This window comes from Poecilia reticulata, chromosome 18, assembly GCF_904066995.2.
Source record: "Poecilia reticulata chromosome 18, P_reticulata-male-v2, whole genome shotgun sequence".
Lineage (NCBI taxonomy): Eukaryota > Metazoa > Chordata > Actinopteri > Cyprinodontiformes > Poeciliidae > Poecilia > Poecilia reticulata.
Genome location: NC_088847.1, coordinates 5,927,976 through 5,952,670, shown reverse-complemented (window position 1 = coordinate 5,952,670; position 24,695 = coordinate 5,927,976). Strand labels below are relative to the sequence as shown.

Below are 24,695 nucleotides of genomic sequence, written 5' to 3'. Positions count from 1 at the left end.
AACTAAGTACATAATTCAAAGCAAATATTGATACATTACAATCATCAGCAGAATGTCCAGTTAGAAGCAGAGAGTCATCAGCCGTCGCAGCGCAGCAGCAGATCTGAAGGATGAAACCAGGAGACCAAGATGAGGAACTGCTGCACACTTTTATTCCCTATACTGGTTTCTTATTTTTTGACTATATGTGACCAAACCAGCCTGACCAGTTGTGAAGGTGTGAGCAGCAGCTGTGTGCATGCAAGCAACTAAGATGCATAACTCCTTATATGGAAGACAAAACATGACCAATTTCCTCCACAGCACTCAGCAGGAGACTACTTCCTCCAACAGTTGTACTGCTTTGAAGTTCAACTCAAAACAGTGATAAGAAAAAATCTATAATGCTAACAAGTGAGTGAACCTAAACAGAGTTAGTCTGGCCACTAACAGACATACAGAGACAAGACAGCTGTGTACGTCTACAAACCAAACTGTTTGACTTTTTTGGTCTGATGCTTTTGTTTTGAGAATTCCATAATGTCGCAAACTTCCAAAATTTAAGGTAGTGAATGGTGACCAAATGTTGGATGCTACTGATTTTTAAAAATAATTATCTCTCATTAACTTTAAGAGATTATGATTATAATTTTCTTAAAATATAAAAAGCTTCTATAATAAGTAGGACCAAATCTACATAGATTTTTACTAAAAAGTCAATTTTGCTTGACCAAAGTCAACATTTAATTATTTTTTTTTATTTGGATAGATATAGCAAGCGTTTTGAAAGAAAGCGACTAAAATCCTGTTCTTAGCGAATAAATTTGTTCAATAAAGCCTTAAACTATTTGAAAACAAGATAAAAAATCATTTTTGTGTTTTGGATACAGGATGAAAAACATCACCTTACTACAATGGAAAACTTTTATTTTCTTGATTTTTTTTGTAGATTTTCTTAGCTTGTCAGAAATGCAGCAACACACAACATAGGAAACTTTGCACACACACACATACGCACCCACGCAAATACACACACACACACACGCAGACGCACACACGCCCACACAATATAAAGGTTAACTCAAATGACCTTTGTAGTGAAATAACTACAAAAATCAATTTCTTATATAAAAAAACACAAACAGAAAACAATCTCAAGTTTATTACCTCCAACATACATTTTCAATGACTGATTTGTTGAATTTAAGACTGTCCAGTGAAATTTTATTCTTATTTTCAAGCTGTAACAAGAATGAGTTTGTTCTCATTGTCACTGAATCAAGGTAAGAGTAAACTTGAGAAAGAGTTATATCACATTGGAAACCTTTAGAAACTTTTTCTCTGCCTGATTTTACATCTATTGACATTAAGTTGTCCGAAGGTGGGAGAAGGGCAGTCATTAGGGACATTTTGAACATGAACACTTCTCTGTGGGAGAATCGTTCAGTTTTAATGGAAACCTCCTTCCTAGCTGACAAGGTTTCCTCTCAGGTCGTTGCAGCAACAAGGGGAGACATGTGAGGTTCAAAAAGTCAGGTCTTTTTGCTGTCAGATGTTTTAGTTTAATGGAAAAACTTTGGAGTTTCTCCAGTAACGGCAAAGTGACGAAAACATTAATTATTCATCATCGTCTTCATCATCGTCGTCGTCTTCATTGTCATCTTCATCGTCTTCGTCATCGTCTTCATCATCATCGTCGTCGTCTTCATCGTCGTCGTCTTCATCATCGTTGTCTTCATCATCGTCGTCTTCATCATCGTCGTCTTCATCGTCGTCATCATCATCGTCGTCGTCTTCATCGTCGTCGTCTTCATCGTCGTCGTCTTCATCATCGTCGTCTTCATCATCGTCGTCTTCATCATCGTCGTCTTCATCATCGTCGTCTTCATCATCTTCATCATTGTCGTCGTCATCATCGTCATCTTCATCATCATCATCATCATCATCTGGATCGATCTTTCCAGACAGAACATCCTCTATCCACTGCTCTAGCTCTTCAGCCGTCGGCATGTCGTCCTGATCATCCATGTCCATCCACACGCTGTCAGCCTGCCAAACACAAATACATCATGATTTATGTAGCTCACTAGTACAGCTGACAGACAACAAACATGATAATCAGTGGGTAAACTGGAAGTTGACAGTATGATTAATTCAAATTATTTAGCATTCTGACAGGTCTATTCATCTGTTGAAACAGTGAAACAAAACAAGTTATGCAAATTAAAAGTCTGAGGCATTGACATCATCTGTCTTCAACTGTGTTTTGAAGAAGATGTTTGGAAAATTATGGTTCTGACCAAACCAGAAAATTCTCTCACTAAAAGGTTGAGTATGCAGACGGCTACTGGCCACCAAGCCTGGACTCTAATTGCCTCCCCAGGCATCAGATCTGAATCAAACAACTTCTTCATGGATATGGATCAACAAGAAAGTCTTGTAATGTAAGCGTAGCTAACAAATCAGCAGAAGTGTTGTGTGTAGGGAAGCTTTTGACATCTCATTGAATGTAAACCATGAAACAGTAAAGGCAGCCTTCAAGGCAAAACAGGATGTTTCTAATAAACGGGCCTGTCATCCGGCAACAGATTGTATGGGTACGAGCAAATCCTTACGTCCTTAACGTCGACGACTCCAATCTGAGGAGACGAAAGGTCAATGCCAAAGGTTCTCTCCCAGTATGGAACCAGCTGAAAGTGTGAGACAGAAAGAAGGAAGAGGACATTAATCCTTATGTGACTTGATCCAAAAAAAATTAATGCAGGTTGGATTATGACAACAAAAATGAATCTAGGAAAAGTTTTTTTTTTTTCCCACCAGGGGGAAATTGTCTGGGTCGATCCAAATGATGCTGAGGTTGGGGTCATCTGTGTTGTCGCGCGCTACTTCCTTCAGGATCTCCAGAAACTCAAAACCATCTGGAGAAAATTAAGTCAACACGTACTCATTTAATTAATAACTGTTACTCTGTGGCTGTAGATATGGAAAAATAAATCCTTAAACCAACTAAGTAGAAGGTGCTAAGAAGCGACTTGCCTGGATCATCCTCTTCAGCAAAAGCGACTATGTGCTCTCCGTTGATATCGTCTTCCTGTGTTCACAAAAACAGACTCTAGAAGTATTCCACATTTACAGAGCAGGTAGAATATACTACTTATGTATATATAAATGATTAAATGGATCAACTGTATGCAGATATTTAATCTCTCTTACCCAGATCTCATACATGCTGTGTGGTTGGAGCTTCCTCAAAGTCGGTCTGAAACAGGAAAACTACATAATAACCACACATGTTCCTGTAACTACTCTCTTTATGGTTTGATATCTGACTCTTGCATGATGTTGCATCTCATTAGTATTAAATGCTTTTTGAATAAAATCATTCGGAAGCCCACCTGTCATGCTGTTCGATGTATTCAACGATCTCAGACTCGATGTAAGGCTTTCCTGGAATGGTGACGGGTTCTCCCATGAAGGGTTCGTAGAAATCCACTTCATTCATCTTCAGCTTTAGCTTTTTGGCAATCTGGAACGCAAAGTCAAATTTATTCTGAATTAACGCTAACGCCTGAACGCGATTAGAAGTTACAAACAATAAAGTCATTGTTAAGAATACAGGTAGAAACAACTACTATGGCTGAAGGTGTTGTGATCAAGACCATTGTTAACATTTTTAATAAAATGATCTTTCTGTAAAATTGCCTTTTCCATGCCTGTTTTTCCTCCTGCATCAAAGCTACCTAAAGCTTTCATCTATCTGGGACGTTGCGAACAGCAATGGACTGAACTCTTGGCAGTAAGCTTCCTTCCATGCCACCTGCTGACAGAGTTCACCAGTGTTATTTTGGCAGCTGCTTACATTTCACCCTCGGCTGTCACCGACAACGTCATCAGTTCTGTTGTTGCTAAGATACAGACACGACACACTGATGCTTTCACAACAACATCATGTCTCGATCTCTGCTACATTGCCAACATTTCAACAGTTTGACAGACTCTCTATCAGAAAAAAACAAAGTATTAGATTAGTTTTACACAAATGCCAGGGATTCATACATCTTCAAACCAAGACGTCCTCTGTGTAAATAAGATCACAACCTGTTTTTTCTCCGCTCAGAATGCAAATCCGTTGTGAAAGGACTGTGAGAAAGTGGTCACAGAAAGCACAAGAAGCGGGTTGTTTAGAGCCTTAGCCAGCCACATGGAGATTTCATCTGTTATTGTAGAGGATGATGGCTGTGGGTAGGAAAGATCTCCTGTAGCGGTTTGTATTACAACAAATTTGAAAAAGCCTCAGACTGAAGACACTGTTTTCATATGACAGCCTCATGAAGAGGATGGGGAAAGGCTGTCCAGAATTTTCTTGATTTTATGCTAAATCCTTCTTTGCACCATCATCACCAAAGGATTCCATAGTAATCCACAGAAGAGAACCGGCAACTAAATGCTGTTAGATCTGGCTGTAATTCTCAGGGATGTCCTCGAAAATATATCCACAATGGTTTGTTTAAACGTGAGTAAAATAGGTCAGCATAGAAAAAGTCACTTTTTTTCAGTTATGCTGTTCTGGTAGATCTAACATTGAATGCAGTTTTAAGCAATTTCAAGTCTATCAAATGACAAACACATGGCTATAGAAGGACATAAAACAAGAAATCTGGACAGACCTTAGGGTCAAATGTTGCAAAGAATTTGACGAAGGGATGGAACTCTTCAGCTGCGTCATCATACTCTATAAAGTCTGTAAGAGCGAAATAAAAGTTAAGACACTTCCAGTCTTGGCGCAGAAATGTGAAGCTTGAAGCTCAGAATGTGGATCATTTTTAATTCATGAATGATTTGACGTACGGGAAGATCTCTCGCTCTTGAAGTAGCCGACCAGTTTGATGATATCATCCATGTTGTAGAAACCCTTCAGCTCTCGGTCGTTGTCGATGATCTCCACAGGGTCTTCAATCACCTGCAGCAGACAAGTAAACACAAGAGACTCTTACACTTGCTGTTCATTATTTACATCCATTTCATCACAGCTGGTGGTAAAACAGTGGAGCTCAGCTGCATGCAACCTTTGGAAACATTGTTACCCACGCTGTCGGGTGTATCTCCGCTAACGTTACTTACATCGTACAGGAACTCAACAATGGTATCTGCTGCTAGCTCTCCATCGTACTCAATTATTTCATTGTCTGCAAAGATGTAGATGCTGTCGACTTCATCCAGACCTGGTGAGAAAAAAGATTTTATCTGTGAGAAAATCATATTTTTAATATTTACTTACTAGATTGGAATAGCTTCCATTCATACAACTAGAGTAGGTCGTTTTTCCTCAGTTCTCAGTCAAATCCATCCCTCATGTGTCTGTCTTTTAGCTTAATGATGCTTTTAAACTCTTCTAATTTTGGGACAGAATTTTGTTTTTGTAATATGGGCTCAAGTTTTATGTTATTTTGGGATTTTTTACTTTTATCAAGACATAAGACCAAACAGTATATCAATATTTTTCTCTTCTGAAAATAAAACCACTAGCACCTGTAAATTTCAGTTTAGCTTTAGAGTGACAAATCTGAAACAGCACTACTTTCTTTCATTTCTAACCAATGACCCTAAAACTACCTTTGGAATGTAAAATGTAAAACAACGTTAAATATCTTGAATCTAAGAAGTACATCTGGGTTTGTGTCAGGAACTAAACCAATTTGAATGAGCTCTACTGCAAAGCAAAGTCAAATATCCGGAACGAATTATGATGGAATTTTTTATTTTTTTGAGGACAATATTAAGTGTTTGGTTTCTCAGGAGCTTGTTATGCATGTTTATAGATTTCTTCACTCAGTTTTGTTTTGTATATTTTAAAGGAGGGGACATTTTCAACACGTGACAGAGTGTCATATCATTGGTAAACACTTGAGGTCACTGTTGGTCCATAAACCACCTGGTCTTCTTTACCTTCCTTTCCTTCCATACCTCCTTCTAGTAAATCATGAGAAAAATAATCATAACATCTAATCTGGAATTGAATGAAATTGCTTTGACTGTCCTTTCATGAAGTAAAAATCAAGACAATAACACTTGGCTTCCAGATGTAATCAAAACTCTTTAGTCTTGTTGAGTTACTACCACAAATGTCCTTGTACTGCATGGTCATTTTTTAAGAAAGAGCACGATTGAATCCATATTTGTTGAAGCAAAAGAATACAAGGTTATGCTTTAAAAAAACAAAAAACAAAACAAATCCTAACAGGTCTGATGTGTACAGTGCAATGTATTCAGCCCTCTTCTACAATACTGTACAGAACTCCTTTCTGAAAAATATCTACCAATTTTGTTTCTATAAAATCTTCATTTGTTTATTATTTGAGCAGATAAGTAAAATAATAAATGTCTCGTAAATTTATGCATTCCTTTCCTTCTTTCTTTTTTAAAGCGGCCAACAAGTGCTTTCAACTTGACAATTTTGCCCCTAAAAGTTTGAAATTTCTTATTCTGAATGACTTAAACATAACTATGATAAATTTTGATTTTATTTATATTTCTTTAAAAAAACTGTCTTTAAACCATTTATTATCTTCCCTTCACTTTATACGTATGCTCAACTTGCTTTGGCCAGTTATATAAAAAATAAAAAATAAAAAAACACTTAAGATTGTGACTATACCAACACAAAACTTAAAAAGTAAAATTTCTGTAAATGCTTTTCAAGGACATTTACACTCATTTTGTGTTTAACATGATTTTTTTCCCCAGCAGTGTTTCCAAACAGCATACCCAGCTTCTTGGCAACAGCAGAGGCCTTCTTTTCATCCACCAGACCAAACCCGATGTCCTCGTCTTCGAACTCATCCAGAACTTGGGCCGCAAGCTGGACAAAGAGACAGTGGCACAAAAACAGCAGGTGGGAGAAATTGGGCGAAATTCAATTAAAGTCACATTTCAACATCGAGCTAAAAAGCTTGAAGTTTTCCTTCCAATTCGCAACATTTGAAGGAGCGGTTTGAAGCTCTACCTTGCACATTTTAAATCTAAGCGAAACCAAAACACAAGACCTGGCAGGAAGTCAAAGGAGACAACAGAACCGGCACAAGAACAAGACAGGCAGAACACGGTCCAACTACAATGACGGCAACAGGTGTGTTGGAAAGAATAGGAGCGCGCAGCCTGCCAAAGGTAATGCTGCCCGCATGCACACACACACATACAGATATGTACAGCATACCCGATCATTCATATAGTGTATTACATCATTGTCTTACATGATATTTAAGACTTCTGAATCTAAAATCATCTCAACAATGTGAGGAATGTCATTGGTGTGAAGGCCGTCTGAAGCATTGTAACACTTTGCAAAGCAGCATGGCAAAGTGGGTTCACAATGTGAACCGCAGTTTGCCCAAAAGCAAAAGCACAAATAACTGCAGACTATTTCTAGTGTTTTACTATGTTTTAAGTTGCTCTTTGCAGATTGTCTTTAAAATCGATCTTTTAGTCATTCACAGACATCCATTCTTTTGGTACAAATCTAATTTGCTGTTTAAAAGATCAAATCTGATTATCACCATGAATCCATGAAAGGGTTTTTTTAAAAAAGATTTATTTAAGTTAGAGGTTATGTTCTCCCAAATCAGAAAAAAGTTTTTTTTTTGTTTTTGTTTTACAGACCCATTATGTTCAGTACGTCTGTCTCAGGCCTTCTGTTGAGTCTTTAGAAAAATCTATTTTCACCTGACCAAGTATCAATCACTACATTCTCTGTTATGAACAGAGTTATGCAAAACTGCACATGGTCAGGGTTCAGATCTGGGAACATCCCAGCAACCTATCCGCCAAAGATCCAAGGTTCTACAGATTCTACAGCTGCTCAGCTAAAGGGGTTTGCAGATGACTCTGTCCTATAACTTACAACAAGGCAATAATCAATATGGAGGTTGCAGACACAGAATAACAAGTAGGAGCTGGCTGTTTTGAGAAAACTGAACATCTTCAACAACAAAAAGAGTTATGGAAAGGCAAGAACTCAATGGGGCAAATAAATAATGATAATAATAATCCATGAAGATTTACATCAGTCAACCAAGGAGCAGAGGCTGAAAGAAAAACAATGAAGACAATGATCTGGCAGGGAACAAAGGATACAGACTGACCTTTAAACTAATTGGGGAAGTTAGGAAACCTGAACTCAAGGGAAAATAATCAGCAAACTAAGGCTTCACGTTGACAAGTAGCATTCAAAAGATGGAGCATTGGGCCGAACAATGAAACGAAGCCAAATTAAAACAAAAGATCATGAGAATGCTAATTAGATATGGTGAATCCTGGATTTCTGCTGTTAGTTATGTTAAGTATGCCTTCTTTAAAAATGAGTTAACAAGCGTATAGAAATATCTTTACATCATCAAGCAGCCTACATTTCTTAAAACGTCTTACCATTAAAAAATGGTCATTTACCATGTTAAGGTCATTGCTTTTTTCTTGATTTGGGTGACGTATGCTTTGATGTTCATGGTGATTGTTACATGGATTGGTGAAAGGATGGATGGACATGTTAGAAAGCTTTATGTATTAGACAGGTGCTTTATCAAACAGGGTATCCTTACTTTTGTCTTTTTCTCACAAATCTGACGTTAAACTTGCACAGCCCAAGCTGCTGCCGCTACTGGACTTTGAAAGCAGTTCAGCCTCCACTGGTCTGTGTTGCGGGTTGCTACTTCATTTCACTTCCTTTTAAACTAAACTGCAGTCAAGGAGACGAAGAAGTGAAACAGTTAGCGTGTAGACTGCGACAGCAGGAGAGCCCGTATGTCACGGCCCGGCTCGGAAGCACTCGACACACGAGGCGAACTTTGACGTACCTGAAAGATTACGGCTGCTTCGCTTGTGATCAACTGCAACGAAAGGCAACACTTTAGGGTGAGCCATTAGGTGGACGGATAGCCTCCATGTTTGTTCACAACAAATGGAACAAAACAAGGCCACACTGACGATCAAGAAAATGACTGATTGGCTTTCCACCACAGATCACCAACACACCAACAAACTGAAGTTGTCTTAGCGCATTATTTTCTTTGGTATTTCCTCCTTTTCAGATTTCTACAGTTTTTTTTGTTTTGTTTTTTTCACAACAATGTAAGTAGAATGTTTTCTCATTATGGATTTATACAGGCTTTAAGCAAGGGTTCATTAGCATTAGTATTTTTGTAACTATTACAAACTTTCTGTTTTATTCGTTAACATTGTTCAACCCCCACCACAACTACTCAACTACTGATCTACTGTACTTTGATTTTCATGTAAAAAATTGAAATAATTGCTTATTAATTTATGTTTTGTATCATCAAAACTTCTGTTTGGTCACAATCGTTTGCTCCCTCATTTCTACACTTTTCCTATTACAGCAGCCAAAAGTCATTTTCCACAAAACAGACGACAACAAACAGATTCATTGAACGTAACAAAACAACTCGACAACCTTGTGTGAATCAACAAAAACAGCAAAAATATGCATCTGAAGAGAGGAATGAAAAGATATTTTGTCAAACCCAAAAAGTCAAAACACATTAAAACCGAGAGCCTTGATGGGAATTAATCTTTTATTGCAGTCATATTTTTCTCACACAGAAAAGACTTTAAAAAAAATAAAAATTTTCATTTGAATTTTTTTGTATGTTGTGGAAAAACTGTAACCTACTAATTTTAACCTAGTTGTTTCAAATAAAAAAAAAATCATTTTTGCTCAACATTTTCAAGTTAGAGATGTAAATCTAAGTTTCTTGGAACTTTCAATTAATACTCATTTACTTTATTTCCCCGTCTAAAGATCACAGTAACTGAACCACAGCAAGGAGTGGCATGACAAGGTCACCACGTTTCCATAACAACCACTGGTCAATATCTGCATACCAACCAGCTGTTTTGGAGGCATGCCATGCAAAAACATTTTCTTTCACAACATTACAAACACACACACACTTGAAGCCAGATATAGTTTTTAATTGGAAATGTGTCTTTTGGTCAGATTGATGTTCCAGATTAAATGGAAAATTCCATTTATTTACCACCAAAGAACAAGCAAAGTAACAATTTAATAATCTTCCACCAGATTAAGATAAAAAAAAATCAGTGTTCAACCATGGCTGTCTCATGTCCCAGGCCTGAATCCTACAGGATTTTCTCTCCGTATGCGCTCCAACATGGCTATTATTTTTTATCCATGCACTGCCTCATTAGTAAAAAAAGGGGCCAGTATGAACAGCAGGGGTCCCAACGGAATTATCCTAGCCCTGATTTGGATGAAACCAATTATTTTGTTAACATTGCAATTTTTTCCTCACTGAATACATTTATAAAGTGTAATATGAATTTATTTTAAGGCTTTTCACATCTTTACTAGAGGGATCGGAGATTCTCGTCAGTAAAGCGTGTTGAGAAAGTCCCCAACAAAACGTCTGTGTTACTTTTTATTCACTTTGAATTAAGAGGATTTTGAAAAATGCCAGAACATCAACACCGAGTCGCTGGAGTGGGAGCGGTGACAGAGGGGGCTGTCGTTACAGATCAGAGAGGAAAACAACTGAGACTAAGATGTAAAACCTCAACGTCGACACCTAGAGTGATCCCTTAAACCTTTTAAAATTTCAACAATTGCCTCGTCTCTTGAATATTTCACTCTCCCGATGCGTTTCACATCCTCACACGTTCCCCTCTTGATCACTGGATCCATCCAGACGATTGGAGCCGAGTCAGAGGTCAGCAGTGTAAACATCTTGGCAGTGTTCCCCAAAGCCCACCCGCTGCCAAAATGTCAGGTGAGAAAATGGGAGAGCTGAGTGTCATGGTGAGCCATGGAAATCGCATCCGGGCTTCTCGTTGCACTTGGCTGCTGGATGACATGTTGACCAAGGTGGGCTTTGCATTTCTGGCATCATGTGCACCTGTAACTGGACAACGCTTAATAATGACCTCTCACTCTGAGTTTTAAGATTTATCCTAAGTGATCAGAACACTGCTTTCTGCTTTCCATTCAAATGCCACAAAGTGGCCTGAATAACACACATGTGTACAGGTCCTTCTGTAATATCACAAATTCATCTAATTCTTGATCAGCTTCATTGACACTCACTCAACAGATGTCGTGTTAGAGAGGAAACTGAGAAAAATAATGTAGGGAAAAGTAGCCGCACAGAGAGCAGAGAAATAAATCCATATAACAACACAGCAATAAAACACATAAGGGCTTGTTACCAAGTTTTTTTTGGGTTCTTTTGCCCGCACACACAGTTTTTCCTAACGTGCAGTTGCTGCTGTGAGGGAGAGAAAACGAGGCTAGGCGCCCAACAGGCTCATCAAACCTACTTGTATCCATTCAGATTGTGGGAAATGAAGGAATTTGCCATGAGAAATGTAGGCAATCACTACACTTGACGAAGAAATCTCAACCTTACACGGACAGTACGCGCAGAGTCCACAGAACACACACACAGTACGGCAGAGGATGTGGCCTTAAGTTCATCCTCAGCATTTCTACTGAAAGCATTGATTGGCTAGTCCGTTTGATCAACTTTTGAACAATGGTTAGACATTATCAGATGTTTATCTCTCACTTTTGACTACATTTCCACACTGCTTAGTTAAAGGACAACACAAAGTCTTAGGGATACACCAATAAAAAAATTAGGTCCAATACCAATATTCAATATTAATATTGTTGTTATGGTCGATAACCAATATTTACTGATAGTATGCGTTTTTCACTACTATTTCGACATATTTGGGAAACAAAACCCCACCAGAAACAGACAGCAACAAAATAAAAATAAATATCAGTTGTTCATATCATATATTGTGTTTATCAGACCGATACTGATACTTTAAAAAAATTAACAATATTGGCCGATACTGATGTTGGTGTCAATATATCGCGTATCTCCACAATTTTTTCTATCATTTTTAGCTATATTTTGTGTAAGCATTTCACACAAACATTAAAGCATTTTCACCAGCCACACCATACGGTATGCTCTGTCAATAAATGCCAAACTAATCTGTTTGCTTTGTTGTTTTTATTCTACAAGTTATTCTACAAGAGTTTTTACCAGGTTCTACACATGGCTCCTTAGTTAGATTTTTTCAGAAAGAAGTCGATGACTCACGCACGTTTGCGTGTGTGTGTGCATCATCCTATGATGTAAGGTACTCAGGGTTGACCCAAGGGACACAAACTCAACCAGCTGTAGCTTTTACACAAGGTGCGGAAAACAGCCAGCTGTCATCTTTCCAAAGGAAACCAAAGTCAAAACTTTTGGGGTCAGAAAAGTTTACAAATGCATTTTAAACATATTAAACCTCAAAACAAAGTTTGGATTTGTTCATTGTAATAGTAAGTAATTTACATTTTGACATTGCAGAGGTAAGCAAAATTGATAAAAATATGATGATTTAACTCAAAGTGATTTAACCTTTGAACTTTAGTCGCATTTACCCTAAAACACGCCAATGTACTTCAATGGGATTGTTTATAACAGGCCAAGACAAAATATTGCAAAATTCTGACCTGGAAAGAAAACTGTTCATGTCTTAATAATATGAAAAATGTTAACACTAATACCTCTAAATAAAATCTGCTCTAAACAGCTTCCTTCAGAGGTTAGCCAGTTCTGTGAAGTCCTGTAAGTTTGCTTCAAAGCATGCTGGGAAAAACAAATATCTGGAAGTTTGGCTTCAATCAGAGGAGACCAAAAATAATGCTTTGGGGGGGTTTTATGAGAGAAATGATAAACATCTTCAGAAAAACATGTCGGTGACGGCATAATGATGTGCTTAGTTGTTTCTTCAGAGAAGAAGAAGAAGAAGAAGTACGGAAGCTGAGAGTGGACTTCTTACTCATACTTTTTGCCAATCGTTTTTCTAGAGATAACGACTTAATTTTCCATTTTCTCAAGACAATTTTATTTCCCGATGGTTTTCTTGATAATGACCTAATTTCCCAATGGTTTTCTCAATATAATTTTTTTGTGGTTTTCTTGAAATAATAAAGTTAATTTGTCATTGTGGCATGCAATTGAAAGATGGGTCAGGTTTAACCATTCATCTCATGATAGGGGAAAAGATGCTCAATAGATCAATAGACGTTCATCATTCAGTCTGACTGATACAGAGCAATTCTGCAAAGAAGAACGGGCAACAACTGTAAAGAGAAGAGCACTCAGTACAAATATGGCTATTGCTTTTCTAATTTTTATAACAAAAATGAAAATAAAGTTAGAAGTTTTACAATTATGCTGACGTGTCACATAAAATCCCAAAGATACGCCTTGATGTTTTTATCCATGGATGGGTGAATGGGTGCAAATGGAAGCAACTGAAAAATTCAAGTGTGATTTCTGTTTCTAAATAATGTTTCTCCAAGGGAACGCTGCATCTCAGCGTGTGCCCCGGGGTCCGGTTAAAGTCACTAGTTCAGTGTGCATTTCCTCCACAGCCAGTCAGTAAATTAGTAAGTAAGTAAAACGTCACAACGCGCCATGCTGAGCTGTTACACAACACTGCACTGTGGTGAGCATGAAAAATTCAGTCACAACAGAATCTAAGACACTCAGAAACACCCATGTAGATCACGACTGCAGCACGCTTCAGCACCGAGAAAATATTCTAAAGTGGCTTTAGAGATCATTTTGAAAAAAGAAAAATATACTGTATACTTTTTAAAAAAAACAACCTGATCTCATATTGTTATATTTCTATTATTAATATTTAAGACTTTGGATGGAGTAACTTGTCAACTAACAAGCAATTTGCCTTTAGGGATCAATAAAGTCTATTCTATTCTGTTTCTATATTTATCAAGTGTTGAACGGAGATAACAGTCAACTAGGAGAGGAATCAGTGGAATTACTGATCTGTCACACAGCAGTTTTACCTTCTAGACTCAGAATCTCTCCTGATTCCACCAAGCAGGCGTGTGCGATCACAACAAGCTGGGTAATTGACTGGAGGCCTGTGAGTCCCCACGTCCACACAGTGATTTAGGTGTTAGCTAGCCGTAGGGGGTACTGAGAAAGCTGGGATATTTAGGGCTTAAATGGGAACATCTTCACTCGTCACGGGGGGGGGAACATCATGGTAAAAACTAACAAAACAAGAGCAATCACACACCGGGGGAAGAAAATACTCAAGTATCCAGATCCAGGTTTACGTAGTGAATGTAGCAAAGACTGGAATCCAAACGTTCTGAGTAATCGTTCAAAGAGACAAACAAACCGAACCAGACGACGGTAAAGACGGAGACCTTCTTGGGCTTGTTTGTTTCCTACTATGAGTTAATTAATACTGTCAACAGCTGCAGATCTCACAGCTAAAAGTAACAATAATATTCCTGTTGGTTTGCTACAGCAAAGTCTTTAATCACATTTTGTCAAGATTTTATATGTCGTGTTAATACGATTTACCATCAGTAAAAATGACAACATCAGATTACTTTGAAGGCTACAGAGGCTGACTGCAGACGGATGAACATGAATTTATCCAAATCCTACTGTAAATTAAGTTTAGTGGGAAAATATAGAATCGAGCTGCTGTTTGGATGCAGATAAACCCAAAATTTCACTTTCAATGACTTCTAGCATTCCTTAAACTGTTCAAGCATTTTATGACAAGTATCTGTAGTGTTTAGTACAGCAGTGTTACACAGTTAAAGTCGACTACAGATGTGATTAATGGCCAGACACCAGCTGCTGGCAGTGTTCCTGATTAATAGCCCACCCTTCATGTACAAAGATCTCAATTACATGAATGCGTTTGCGTGTTGCGCCTGCCTTTTTAAAATTCCACCAGAGATTTTTGCACGGTCTCCAACTGTGATGGTCACTTTAACTGTAAATTGTAAATAACTGCTAGATATTGAAAGTTCCAGTTGTTATGGAGAAATGGGTCAAATTATTTACTCGTATGGACATTTTAAAGACCTTTTTTAACAATTAAAATAAGCAAAAATACTCAAGCGGAGATTTGAGACCTGGGCCTTAATGGGATTTATTAACCTGGTAGTTGATGTTCAGGTTTTCAGCTATGGCTGCAGAGAGCAGAATACCAAACCTCTCTGGTTTTCTCATATTCCTGTGAGCAAACTAGCCCCTCCAAAGCCAAATAGTTAGTAAAAAATACAAATAGCTGATGGATGCAAGGTTAATTTTGGGTTTATTTTTGTAATGACAACTTTACTTGATCATACAGCAACATGCATCTGTTAATACTTGAAAATACCAATAGCTACACATCATCAGCGACGTCATTCTGACGTTAAGCGTTATCATTATTCACATCCAGCTCCGGGTGGAACGAGGAGCTATACGTCTGGGTTTCAAAGTCAAGAGATTCACATTTGAATTTTTCATGGCGCACTCTGATCCTCCCATTTCCTTGACATTTTACTCCCATGAATAAATGATACGAAGACATTCCCTGATACATATGAGAGAGATGGGAGGGAAATGCTGAAGCACAGTTAGGATGGGGGGAAAAAAGGATCATTTATAAATTATTCTGAACAAAAGAAATGAAAGTTGAACATATGCAGAGTGAGTGTAGTGAAGCACTTAAATCTTTAACGTTTTGATGTTGAAGTTAGAAATTCCTTATATTTAATTTTGATTAGTTGTTCAGATGTGTTCACACAATTGGTACAGTTTTTTTTTTTCTAAGATTCTGTGAAGTTTTATGTCTTTAGCACAGTTCCATAAAGACAGTATTGGACGATATTTGATCTTTCCTTTGATTTGATGCCTGACACATTTCCCAGATCAATTTCAGAAGCGGCCCTGTACCCAGGCGTTAATAGACTTTTGTTTTTGTAAGCAGCAGTCTTTGCTGGATGTGATTAAAAAAATATGCAATCACAGTGGTGAGCCCTGTTGGGATTTGACATTCACCAGCAAAGTGTAGCTGTAAGCCTTTTATTAATTAGGCTAAAGCTTTTTTACTAATCCTCAAATCCAAAAGGGAGGGAGGGAGTATGGAACAAATTCGAGAAGACTGAACGCCTGTCTCGCCTGCCAGCAAAGGAAAACACTTCACCTGAACGTAACTGTTGTCTAAATAAAATAAAAATAATTTCTCAATTTAGAACTTCCTTCAAGGTAACACCTGAAGAACAAAATTAAGCTGAAAGCTGTGAGTTGTGCAGCTAAAAAGAAAAATGACCTTCTGAAAAAGAGTTTCCCTTTTTGTCCTTTCACTTTTTTTTTAGAATCTTTAATCACATCTCTGTTTCATTTAGTTATTTATTTTTACTGTAGCTGAAAGATCAGTTTTAAAATTACAAGAAAACAGTTCAGGACTACATTGAAAATAATGAAAAAAACAAAAAAGCCTCTTTGCTTTTTTCTGTCCCCATTGAGACATGAGGAAAAGGATTATGTTCTGGCTTTCGGGATGTTGGGGGGTGTGTGCTACTTAAAATCATAGTCAAAAAGTAGTCCACTATGTGGGCTTTCTGCTGTGAACAAAGAGTGTGTGAGGTTCTACTTTTCTTCAAATGCTGAGAATGTTGATCAGTTGCATTTTTTTTAAGCGTAAGGGTTTCAGAGATCTACACACGTAGTTCTTATTCAAATCTAAGAGTACCGTAATTTACCGTCAATCATAAAAGCAGCTTTACATGATAGATAGACTTTTTTTAGTTGCGGATGCAGTAGTGCTCTACAGTAGCGCACCGGACGTAACTTGACGGCTGACCGAAAGTGTTTTATGTCGCCTTCACATACCTGTCAAGTCTCTCATTTTGGCCGGGAAACTACCGTTTTCTACCCCATTTTCTCGCCGTGCTCCCGTATTATTATTTTCCCGTAAATATCCCGTATTGTGCCCCCCCCACCCCCGCCCCACTCACCTGTCCTGCTCCGCCCTCACGTTAGTCCCCCCGCATCCAGGCCTTGCTATGACCGCAGCACCGGACGGCGACATTTCCTGAATTCTCAAGTCCAAAACTTGACGAATGCGCCTTCAGCTGAAGCAAGCATGTTAAATTAACCTTAAAACTACTTCTAACTTGCGTTTTGGAGTATTGCCCAACGTGGTGAGGTGATGTTGAATGTTGTAAGCTAAGCTATATTTGTGTTGTTTTACATGTGTTTTTCTTTCTTTTTTTTTTTTCTTTTTTCAAATTAATGAAAATGCTAGTGATTTTGTAGGCAGCTAATTAGCACAATGTTGGCTGGTTTATTGCATAGTGCGGGGTTTAATGCTGATGTAAAGTGTTCAAGGAGTAAACTATATTGTTTAAATGTAGCATAATTGAACCATATGAGCGGTTTGTCAGTTTATATAATCTCTGTTCACATAGATCTGCTAAAAATATATTTTTTTAGTTTGTGATTGATTTTTTAAAAATGTTGCATTTTAAAGAAGAGGCCAGAGAAGTTTATCATCATTATTATTAAGGGAATTTTAAATAATATTTTGACAGTGTAATGTGTCCTTGAGCTCTGCAATTAATATATTTATACTTCCGGATACTTAGGTGTCAATGATCAGCTTTTTTAAGTGTCCCCTCTGAGTGATCTCTGATTGGATGAATAGCCACAGCTGGCAGGCAGTCAGGAAGAGCAAAAGTACAGTAGAGCTCTGCTCTTCACTCTCTCTCTCCACCTTGGCAGCTTTGTTGGGAAATTGATCGGACCCAACAACTTTGTGTGTAACTGTAAGTGGTTTGGGACTTCAGTCTACACCCACAGGATAATGTAACACATCTTAGCAACACAGCAGCGTTTATGTGGTAGCAGATACAGGGAAGGTCCAACTGCCCATGTGAAATATGGCTCTGAACTTTCACTCTGTCTCACGAGAGCTTTTAGTCTCTTGCTCAGCATGCAGGACTGTCTCAGGCTATTTACAGAGGTGACTTATGAGGGCCCAGTGTAAGCTACACTCTGCTGATGTAAGGAGACACTGCCATTCTGGAAAGGCAGCAGGTTGCTGTGGTGTACTGGCAGAGTGCTGGACTTGGGTGCATTATTTCTGGCTTTGCGATAAAAGAGCTCTTTGGATGTATTTATGAAAAAAAAAAAAAAACACTGTTCAAAGCCCTCAACATCTCTGTTTTAGTTCTATCTGCTGATGTACTGTGTGGCTCTGAAGTTTTTACATAGATAAGTAGCTGGCTGAAAAACACCACAGCACCGTGGAAAACAATATTCTATATCAATACATTTGATAACTTCCAGGTGGAAGTTACTCAGACTGAGGGAGAAGATAAAAGAAAATTTTATTGTTGACATTGACATATCAGTTGACAACTATGCTTAGCATGTTTAGTACCTTGTTTAGTACCTTACCAAGGTACTAAACATGATTTCTGCTTACAAATATCATCCCGAAAGAAGTGTGTAATAATAATAATCTATTTTATTTGTAATGCCATTTATATGTCAAATTGAAATCTCAAAGGGAATATTCACACGCTGATGACGGCAAGCTGACGACAAGAGCGGGCGGACCAGGAATCGAACCAGCGACCTACCTATTGCATAGCAGAACGTCCAAACCATCAATGATGGTTGAAGGGAAGGATGCACTTCCTCAGGTTTATGGTTTTAATTCATAGATACGCTCTTTGCTGCGTTCTAAAATGATCAAAATCTAATACTAGGTGTACCAAACCACAGACCAGAGAGCCGACGATGGGATTGTCCAATATACTCTTTCTTTTGATCTTAGTTTGTAGTTCCAAAAAAACTACAAATGATCCAGGAAGTATAACCTAAAGCCAAATTCCCCCTCTGAAACCAGCCCCCAAAACGTCCCTCCTCTTGTCTTGACCATTGACATCAACACATCACGGATTCATTTGCTCTCAAGCTGCAACAGAGACCCACCTCCAAAGCCAGTTCCTCTATCTGAAGCTGCTTCATGGCGCTTCGATTCCCATCCACATTTTTGTGGTAGTAGATCACCATTACGTCGTACTTCCTCATGATGGACTTGTAGTTCTTGGCAATGAGGGTATGGACACGGTCTTTGCCGTCATACTCGGGGATCTCCAAGCCCTTCTCTCCCAAAGACAGTGCTCCCAAAGAGAGGAAGTAGAACCCTAAAAACACCCATGTCCACTTCATGGTGATTGTTAGCAGTACAAACAACTCAAAGCCCTCTTGGTGAGGGAGTTTTGGAGGACAAGAAAGCACTTAAAATGGTTTCTACTTTCCCCTAATGGGAGAGTACGTCCAATTCCTGTCCCAAATAGCTGGAGAAGAGAAGGTCTGACATTGATACTGTCTTTATAAAAGGAATATCACATGGTTTGCTGACATCACTAACCAAAGATAAGAGGTGGGACTATCTAGGTGGGACAACCCTTGTCCACAGGACATGGAGCTGCCAAAAAAGTAGGGGCAAGAGTGGGGGGACTTGTGAGTGGAGGTCAGAAATATCACATGGTACGTTTAAAGACTAGAAGGGCCTCACTGACACCTGTTTGAAGCTGTTCAGATGAGAAGTGACCGTGTTACTGTTGGGTGTACGAAGACTAGTGGATCAGTTGAATTTCTTTTAAGACAGAAGGAACTGATGACAGGAAGAAGACAAACGAGACCCTATTGAAAATTTCACAGAAACAAACTGAAGCTTCTGCAACAATAGAAGGAAAGAAACTCAGTCCAAAAGTCATCTTCTTAAGATGATGGCATTACAAAATTCCTTGTAACATCAAAGTGGATGAAGCCTTTTGAGAGCCCGATGTCAAAAACAGAGACATCAACATTCCCTCAAAATTGCAGAAATAAGATTGTTTCCAGGGGCATCTGCAAACCACTGGCTTATTAACAAACTCAAAAGAAAAGCACCAATCAGTGTGATGGCAGTGCAACTGACGTTGTTCTGATTGTTAATGCTCTGGCAGGCTTTGTAGTCACATTCCCTTTTGGACTGAAGTAGAAGATAATGGCCTCCCAGTGTCATGTTGTCCCTGCTCAGCCGTTGGACCAAAGTGTGAAGTTTATTATAACCTGAGGGGGAAAAGAGATTGAAAATTGAACGATAAAAACAGACAGACCTAACAAAGTAGTCACACAGAGCATGTCACAGACAGAGGGGGACACTGTCAGCTGTGAATTTATAATGAGAGAAGGGGAGAGGGTGGCTATTAATAACAGTATGTAATCCGATCTGTTTTCTTCCCCCGTCAGAGGGCTGATTTCACCCGCGTTATGAGCTGATCTGAATCCATGTTTCTTTGTTGTTGTTGTTTTATTTTTTATCTGAATGCCTGCAAGGGGTACAAGGGAGCTGGGCACTGCTTCACAGGCGGGTCGTCACCACAGTGTGCTGGCTTTGTATGAGACAACTTCTGAAACCTTTGAGTCACTGCGGGAGGTTTATAAACTGCTCTGATGTAAGGGGAATCTTTTTTAACAAACACACCTCTTTGATTTCATTAGTTCTTTGAAATATGCTTTAAAACAGCCAACACAGCTTTGGGTTGAATATGGACCTATCCTGTTGTTGAGTCACACGAATGTTAGGTGTCCGCCCCCAAAAGTGGATTTATTCTTCTTCCGGTCTTAGCACAACACTCAGGTGGAGTGTGGCAGATGTCACAGTTGGACAGTGGGGAAGAGGTGAGGGTGGGATTGGGGGCGGGAGGGGGCGGTTGTCCCATCAGACCGTCAATTCCCGAAACCACATACCTTGTAAAAGTGCAGGCGTGATCAGTGTGACCCTAGTGGACTGCGCACAGGGTAAAAAGCTTGCAGGGTCCAATTAACCCCATCTAATGTCTACTATTAGCATGCGAGACAGCTAGCTTACAATCGTCTTTAAGGTTAGGGAGAGGGTTGAACAAAACAGCACATAGATGTACGGTATGGAAACGACCTGTACTTGTGTAGCGCTTTATTAACTCCCAAAGGACTTCAAAGTACTTCAGTAATGAACTGTGAGGCGTTTCTTATGATTGTAAGTTTAAGCTCATCGCTACCAGCTGCTCTGACACTGTGACTTTATCCATGATAAAGAATCAGCTTTACGGGCCAAGTTTGTGTGCACAAAGAGTTTCTTTCACAGCATACAAATTTCAAGTATGAATACATAATGTCTAGGAACTTAAAAAGGATACAAAAAACAATATGTAAATGTGTCTACACTCAATATTGTTTTCTTTTTAAAGGCATGTTGTGACAGTTCAACTATGCTTTGTTTTTGGCTGAGATGTTTGTAACCTATTTCTTGACCTCAGACCTGTGAAACTACTGGATGGAGGAAAAAGCTTGGTAATTTTGTCTGAAGCCCTGATCTTTAAATAATAATAATAATAATAATAATACAAATTATTATTATTATTATTATTATTATTATTATTATTATTATTATTTATTTCTTTTTGGCTAATTTATTTCTAGATTTTCAACCCAGAACATCTAGTTTTAACATCTTTTAATAAAATAGCATATTGTGAAACTATACATTTTCCCCAATAACGCGAGCTATTGGTGAAAGAATAGCTTGGAAAAAATTGGCTATGGATTTGTAAATGTATTTCTATCACTCAAAGACGGTGTTTTAACAGCTTTAACAAATCCACCAAATTACTGTTTCTTCCTCTTATTTATGAGGTGCAGAGCTATTCTGCTGACTGGAAGCCTTTGAGTGCTCCTACCGACGCTGTATTAAACATTTTGAAAAGTGAGGACAGAAGACGGTAGAAGACGGGCTGCGGGATTTGTCAAAGCCTCATCAGGGAACATTCTAGCAGATTTTGACGAGCAGTTCGCTCCCAATTCTTTAACAGTCAGCTTCCATCCTCAGTGTATCATCAGTGAAAATGGCTTCATTAGACTTCTGCTGTCACTCACAGCTGCTTTTTTTCCCTCTCTCTCTCTCCATACTGCAACAGGCAGGAAGTATCAAAATGCCTTCTTCATTAACGGAGCCCTTCGGCAGTTACCCCTCTATGGTAAACGGCTCCCCCCTCTGGCAGAAGCTCCAATTGACCCACATTCGCCCAATTACAGCTCCTTCTTCATTTCCTCTCGGCGCGTTTTGAAACTCAGAAGCAAGGTGAGTCATAATAACATCTGTGTGGTTTTTATGTACAGGTCATTAAACTGTGTCTGCTGTTGCTATGGCAACTGGGTTTTGAGTTGTAGGGTAAAAAAAAAGGCCGGAATAAGCACATACTGACTTAAACTGATGCTTAAGTTGTCTGTGAAAGATTTCTTCTTTGACATTTGTCATTAAAAATACAATACAGTATTCATATTATTATTGCAATGTACATGAAAACTGTCAGAAATTCATTGGTTTTTGGGTTATTATGCTCACGTGAGTGCCTTTTTATTTAACCGCCTTCAGCACTTAATTCGGTCAAACCGGGTTCAAAATGAGATCGTCCACCACATCTCTCTCTTCTCTCATTTCAGAGGGTGAAAGTGCCACATGCGGCGTCTGGACGCTAACGAGATCTAAAGGCTCTATCACAGGGACAAAAAGCTCCGGGGGCGGGGGGAGCAGGCGAAAGGTGTCGTGGAAAAAAAGAGGAAGAAATATAGTGAGAGAGAATGAAAGAAATGCTAAAAATGATGGTGAACGAGAAATAATAGCAGGCTGAAAAATGAAAACAGCACATTTGTCTTGTTTTTTCACCCAATATCCAAGCATTAATTAATTAATACCATTAGAGGATTACACAGAATCATATATTATACACAATAGCATAATGCAACCAAGATATAAATAAAAACCTGACTTAACACAGGTGTTTGCTTCAGAAAACTAAAAAGCCTTAAAATCTCTCCAGCGTTTGACTTTTTTAAATAAGAGCTGTTAATGGATTGATAAAAATGAACTAATTGCAAATCAGTAAAAAAAAACAAACAAACAAAAAAACAATTAGTCACTTAAAGATGGATGCAGGCATCAACTAAGTAATGACACAAGGGACTTTTGCTTTTTTCTCAGACATACTGTTTAAAAGTATTAAAATAAATTTAGTATAAAAAAATACAGAATGTAACTTAGCTAAAGTGATTATATACATTCATTTTTTTGGCTTGAAACATTGAAAATGACTAAGTTTTATCAGATATTGCTTTATATCCATTGATAGTTTGAATGAGCAAACAAAAGTGAGGTACGGCAACACGGAGGGGGAACTCCTTTTAAAATAATTGTTGCGTTTAACTTATTTCATTCCATCAAAGTAGAAAAAAAAAATAACGCAAATAGTGGATGTGATTATTTTAACAGCCCCAACCTTAACATATTGTCAATGATGCCTACGAAAAACATTTGTAATCTTTGAACATTTTCGTATTTTGTCATATCATAACCATGAAGAATAATCGAATTTCTCTGGTAAATCAACACAAAGCAGTGCATAGTTAGGAGGTGGAACTAGAAGTTGATGCATGACATGGAAAAGCTCATTGATAACTGAGTTAAAAACCTTTCTTTTCATGTCTCGAGGTATGACTGTCAGCTTTCCACGACTTAAGATGTTTTTCTCAATGAATCAGTCAGATTGGAGGGAGAGCATCTGTGAACAGAAATATTCAAGTCTTGCCACAGATTTTGAGTGGGAAACAGGTCTAGACTTTGACTAATCCTTTCTAATACATGGATATGCTCCGATCCAAACCATTCCATTGTAGCTCCAGCTTTATTTTCTTGGTCGTCCACCAGGATATTCAAGTTAATATTCTGAGTTAGTTTTTCTCCACAAACTGCTTTGACTGGAGACCAAAAGGTTTTGATCTAATTGGACCAGTGCTCCATTTTCCCACGTGTTTGCCATGGAAACAACTTGGCTTGTGGCATTCAGGATTTCATTTGGTTTTATTTCAACAATATCTTTATCCTGCCTCTCCTTCATAAAGACCAGATTTGCGATTAAAGACTAATCTCACAGTTTAAGCAGATGACCTGTTTTGAAGGTTTTACTTTACTTTTTTTTCAAAATGTCAGTAGAGAGACTGAACTGACCTTAATGAAATGTTAAAAGGATGAGACGTGTTAAAACCTTTTTCCTGCCTGCCGTCTTCCTTTAATAATCAATTGACTATATTTACTTAAGAATACTGGAGTAAATGGGCATGCACGCCACTCTTTTCAGACTTTTATTTGTGAAAAATTTTAATTTTTCTTTCACTTCAAAATTATGCACTGAATTATGTGGCTGTATGTGATGTAAGAAAATGAAAACATTTTCAAATAGTGCAAGTACTTTTGAGACTTCTTTACTTTGGTTTGGGGAGAAAAAAAATAGAAAAACGGCAGAAAGATAAACATACATTTCAACTGCATACATACTTGTTTTTGCTTCCAATTTACAGAAAGAAGATGTAACATGTTCGCTAAAATGTTTACTTGACTCACACTTTAATCAGATCTGAATAATCAGCCAGATCAGGGCTGAAGTCAGTCATCCCCCCCTCCCCCGAGCCTCCCTAAGCGCACGCACGCACACACACACGCACACACACACACTCCCACCTCCCACTGCGACCGGTCTGGGCCTGGTTGTCACACCCTCGCTGTCCTACGCCCACGCTCCGTATGCTGTCAGAAATGTTGCTAAGTGTCTCTTTTCACACAATGTTAACACTGTCGCCAGCGCTGACACATGCAAACACACTAGCATGGCAAAAGTTTGGGAAATTTAAAAACAAGGCAGACAATTGCTCTAATGTTCAAATGTGCATCCATAAAAACAGACACCCAAAGATTTGTGGCAGGAG

At 38.4% G+C, this 24,695-nt stretch overlaps 1 protein-coding gene and 1 long non-coding RNA gene across 3 annotated transcripts; one reads left to right on the top strand and one right to left on the bottom strand.

Moving 5' to 3' along the window:
• Positions 1–1,126: 1,126 nt before the first annotated feature.
• casq1b (calsequestrin 1b) lies at positions 1,127–19,233 on the bottom strand. 2 transcript variants are annotated; one of them, XM_081599352.1, is made up of 12 exons: positions 18,840–19,233; positions 8,826–8,858; positions 6,745–6,838; positions 5,101–5,201; positions 4,828–4,939; positions 4,647–4,720; positions 3,375–3,505; positions 3,193–3,238; positions 3,016–3,070; positions 2,797–2,897; positions 2,595–2,669; positions 1,127–2,028 (listed from the first exon to the last, which is right to left on the bottom strand). In XM_081599352.1, exons 1-12 carry the CDS (start codon positions 19,077–19,079, stop codon positions 1,597–1,599), a joined length of 1,494 nt encoding a protein of 497 aa, XP_081455478.1. In that variant the 5' UTR covers positions 19,080–19,233; the 3' UTR covers positions 1,127–1,596. The 2 variants fall into 2 exon arrangements, with proteins under 2 accessions (XP_081455478.1, XP_081455479.1); XM_081599353.1 differs by lacking the exon at positions 8,826–8,858.
• LOC103472736 (uncharacterized) lies at positions 16,917–24,264 on the top strand. Its single transcript, XR_534918.3, has 3 exons — positions 16,917–17,046; positions 21,854–22,017; positions 22,380–24,264. It is a non-coding gene; the product is annotated as an uncharacterized LOC103472736 (long non-coding RNA).
• The last annotated feature ends 431 nt before the right edge of the window (positions 24,265–24,695 follow it).

Bases quoted from the DNA above. Each gene is read 5' to 3' on its own strand.
- casq1b (XM_081599352.1), bottom strand. From the start codon at position 19,079: ATGAAGTGGACATGGGTGTTTTTAGGGTTCTACTTCCTCTCTTTGGGA. The intron at 5,202-6,744 runs GTATGCTGTTTG...TTTTCTCACCAG, and splicing joins TGCTGTTGCCAAGAAGCTGG to GTCTGGATGAAGTCGACAGC. The intron at 2,670-2,796 runs GTGGGAAAAAAA...TCACACTTTCAG, and splicing joins ACCCAGACAATTTCCCCCTG to CTGGTTCCATACTGGGAGAG.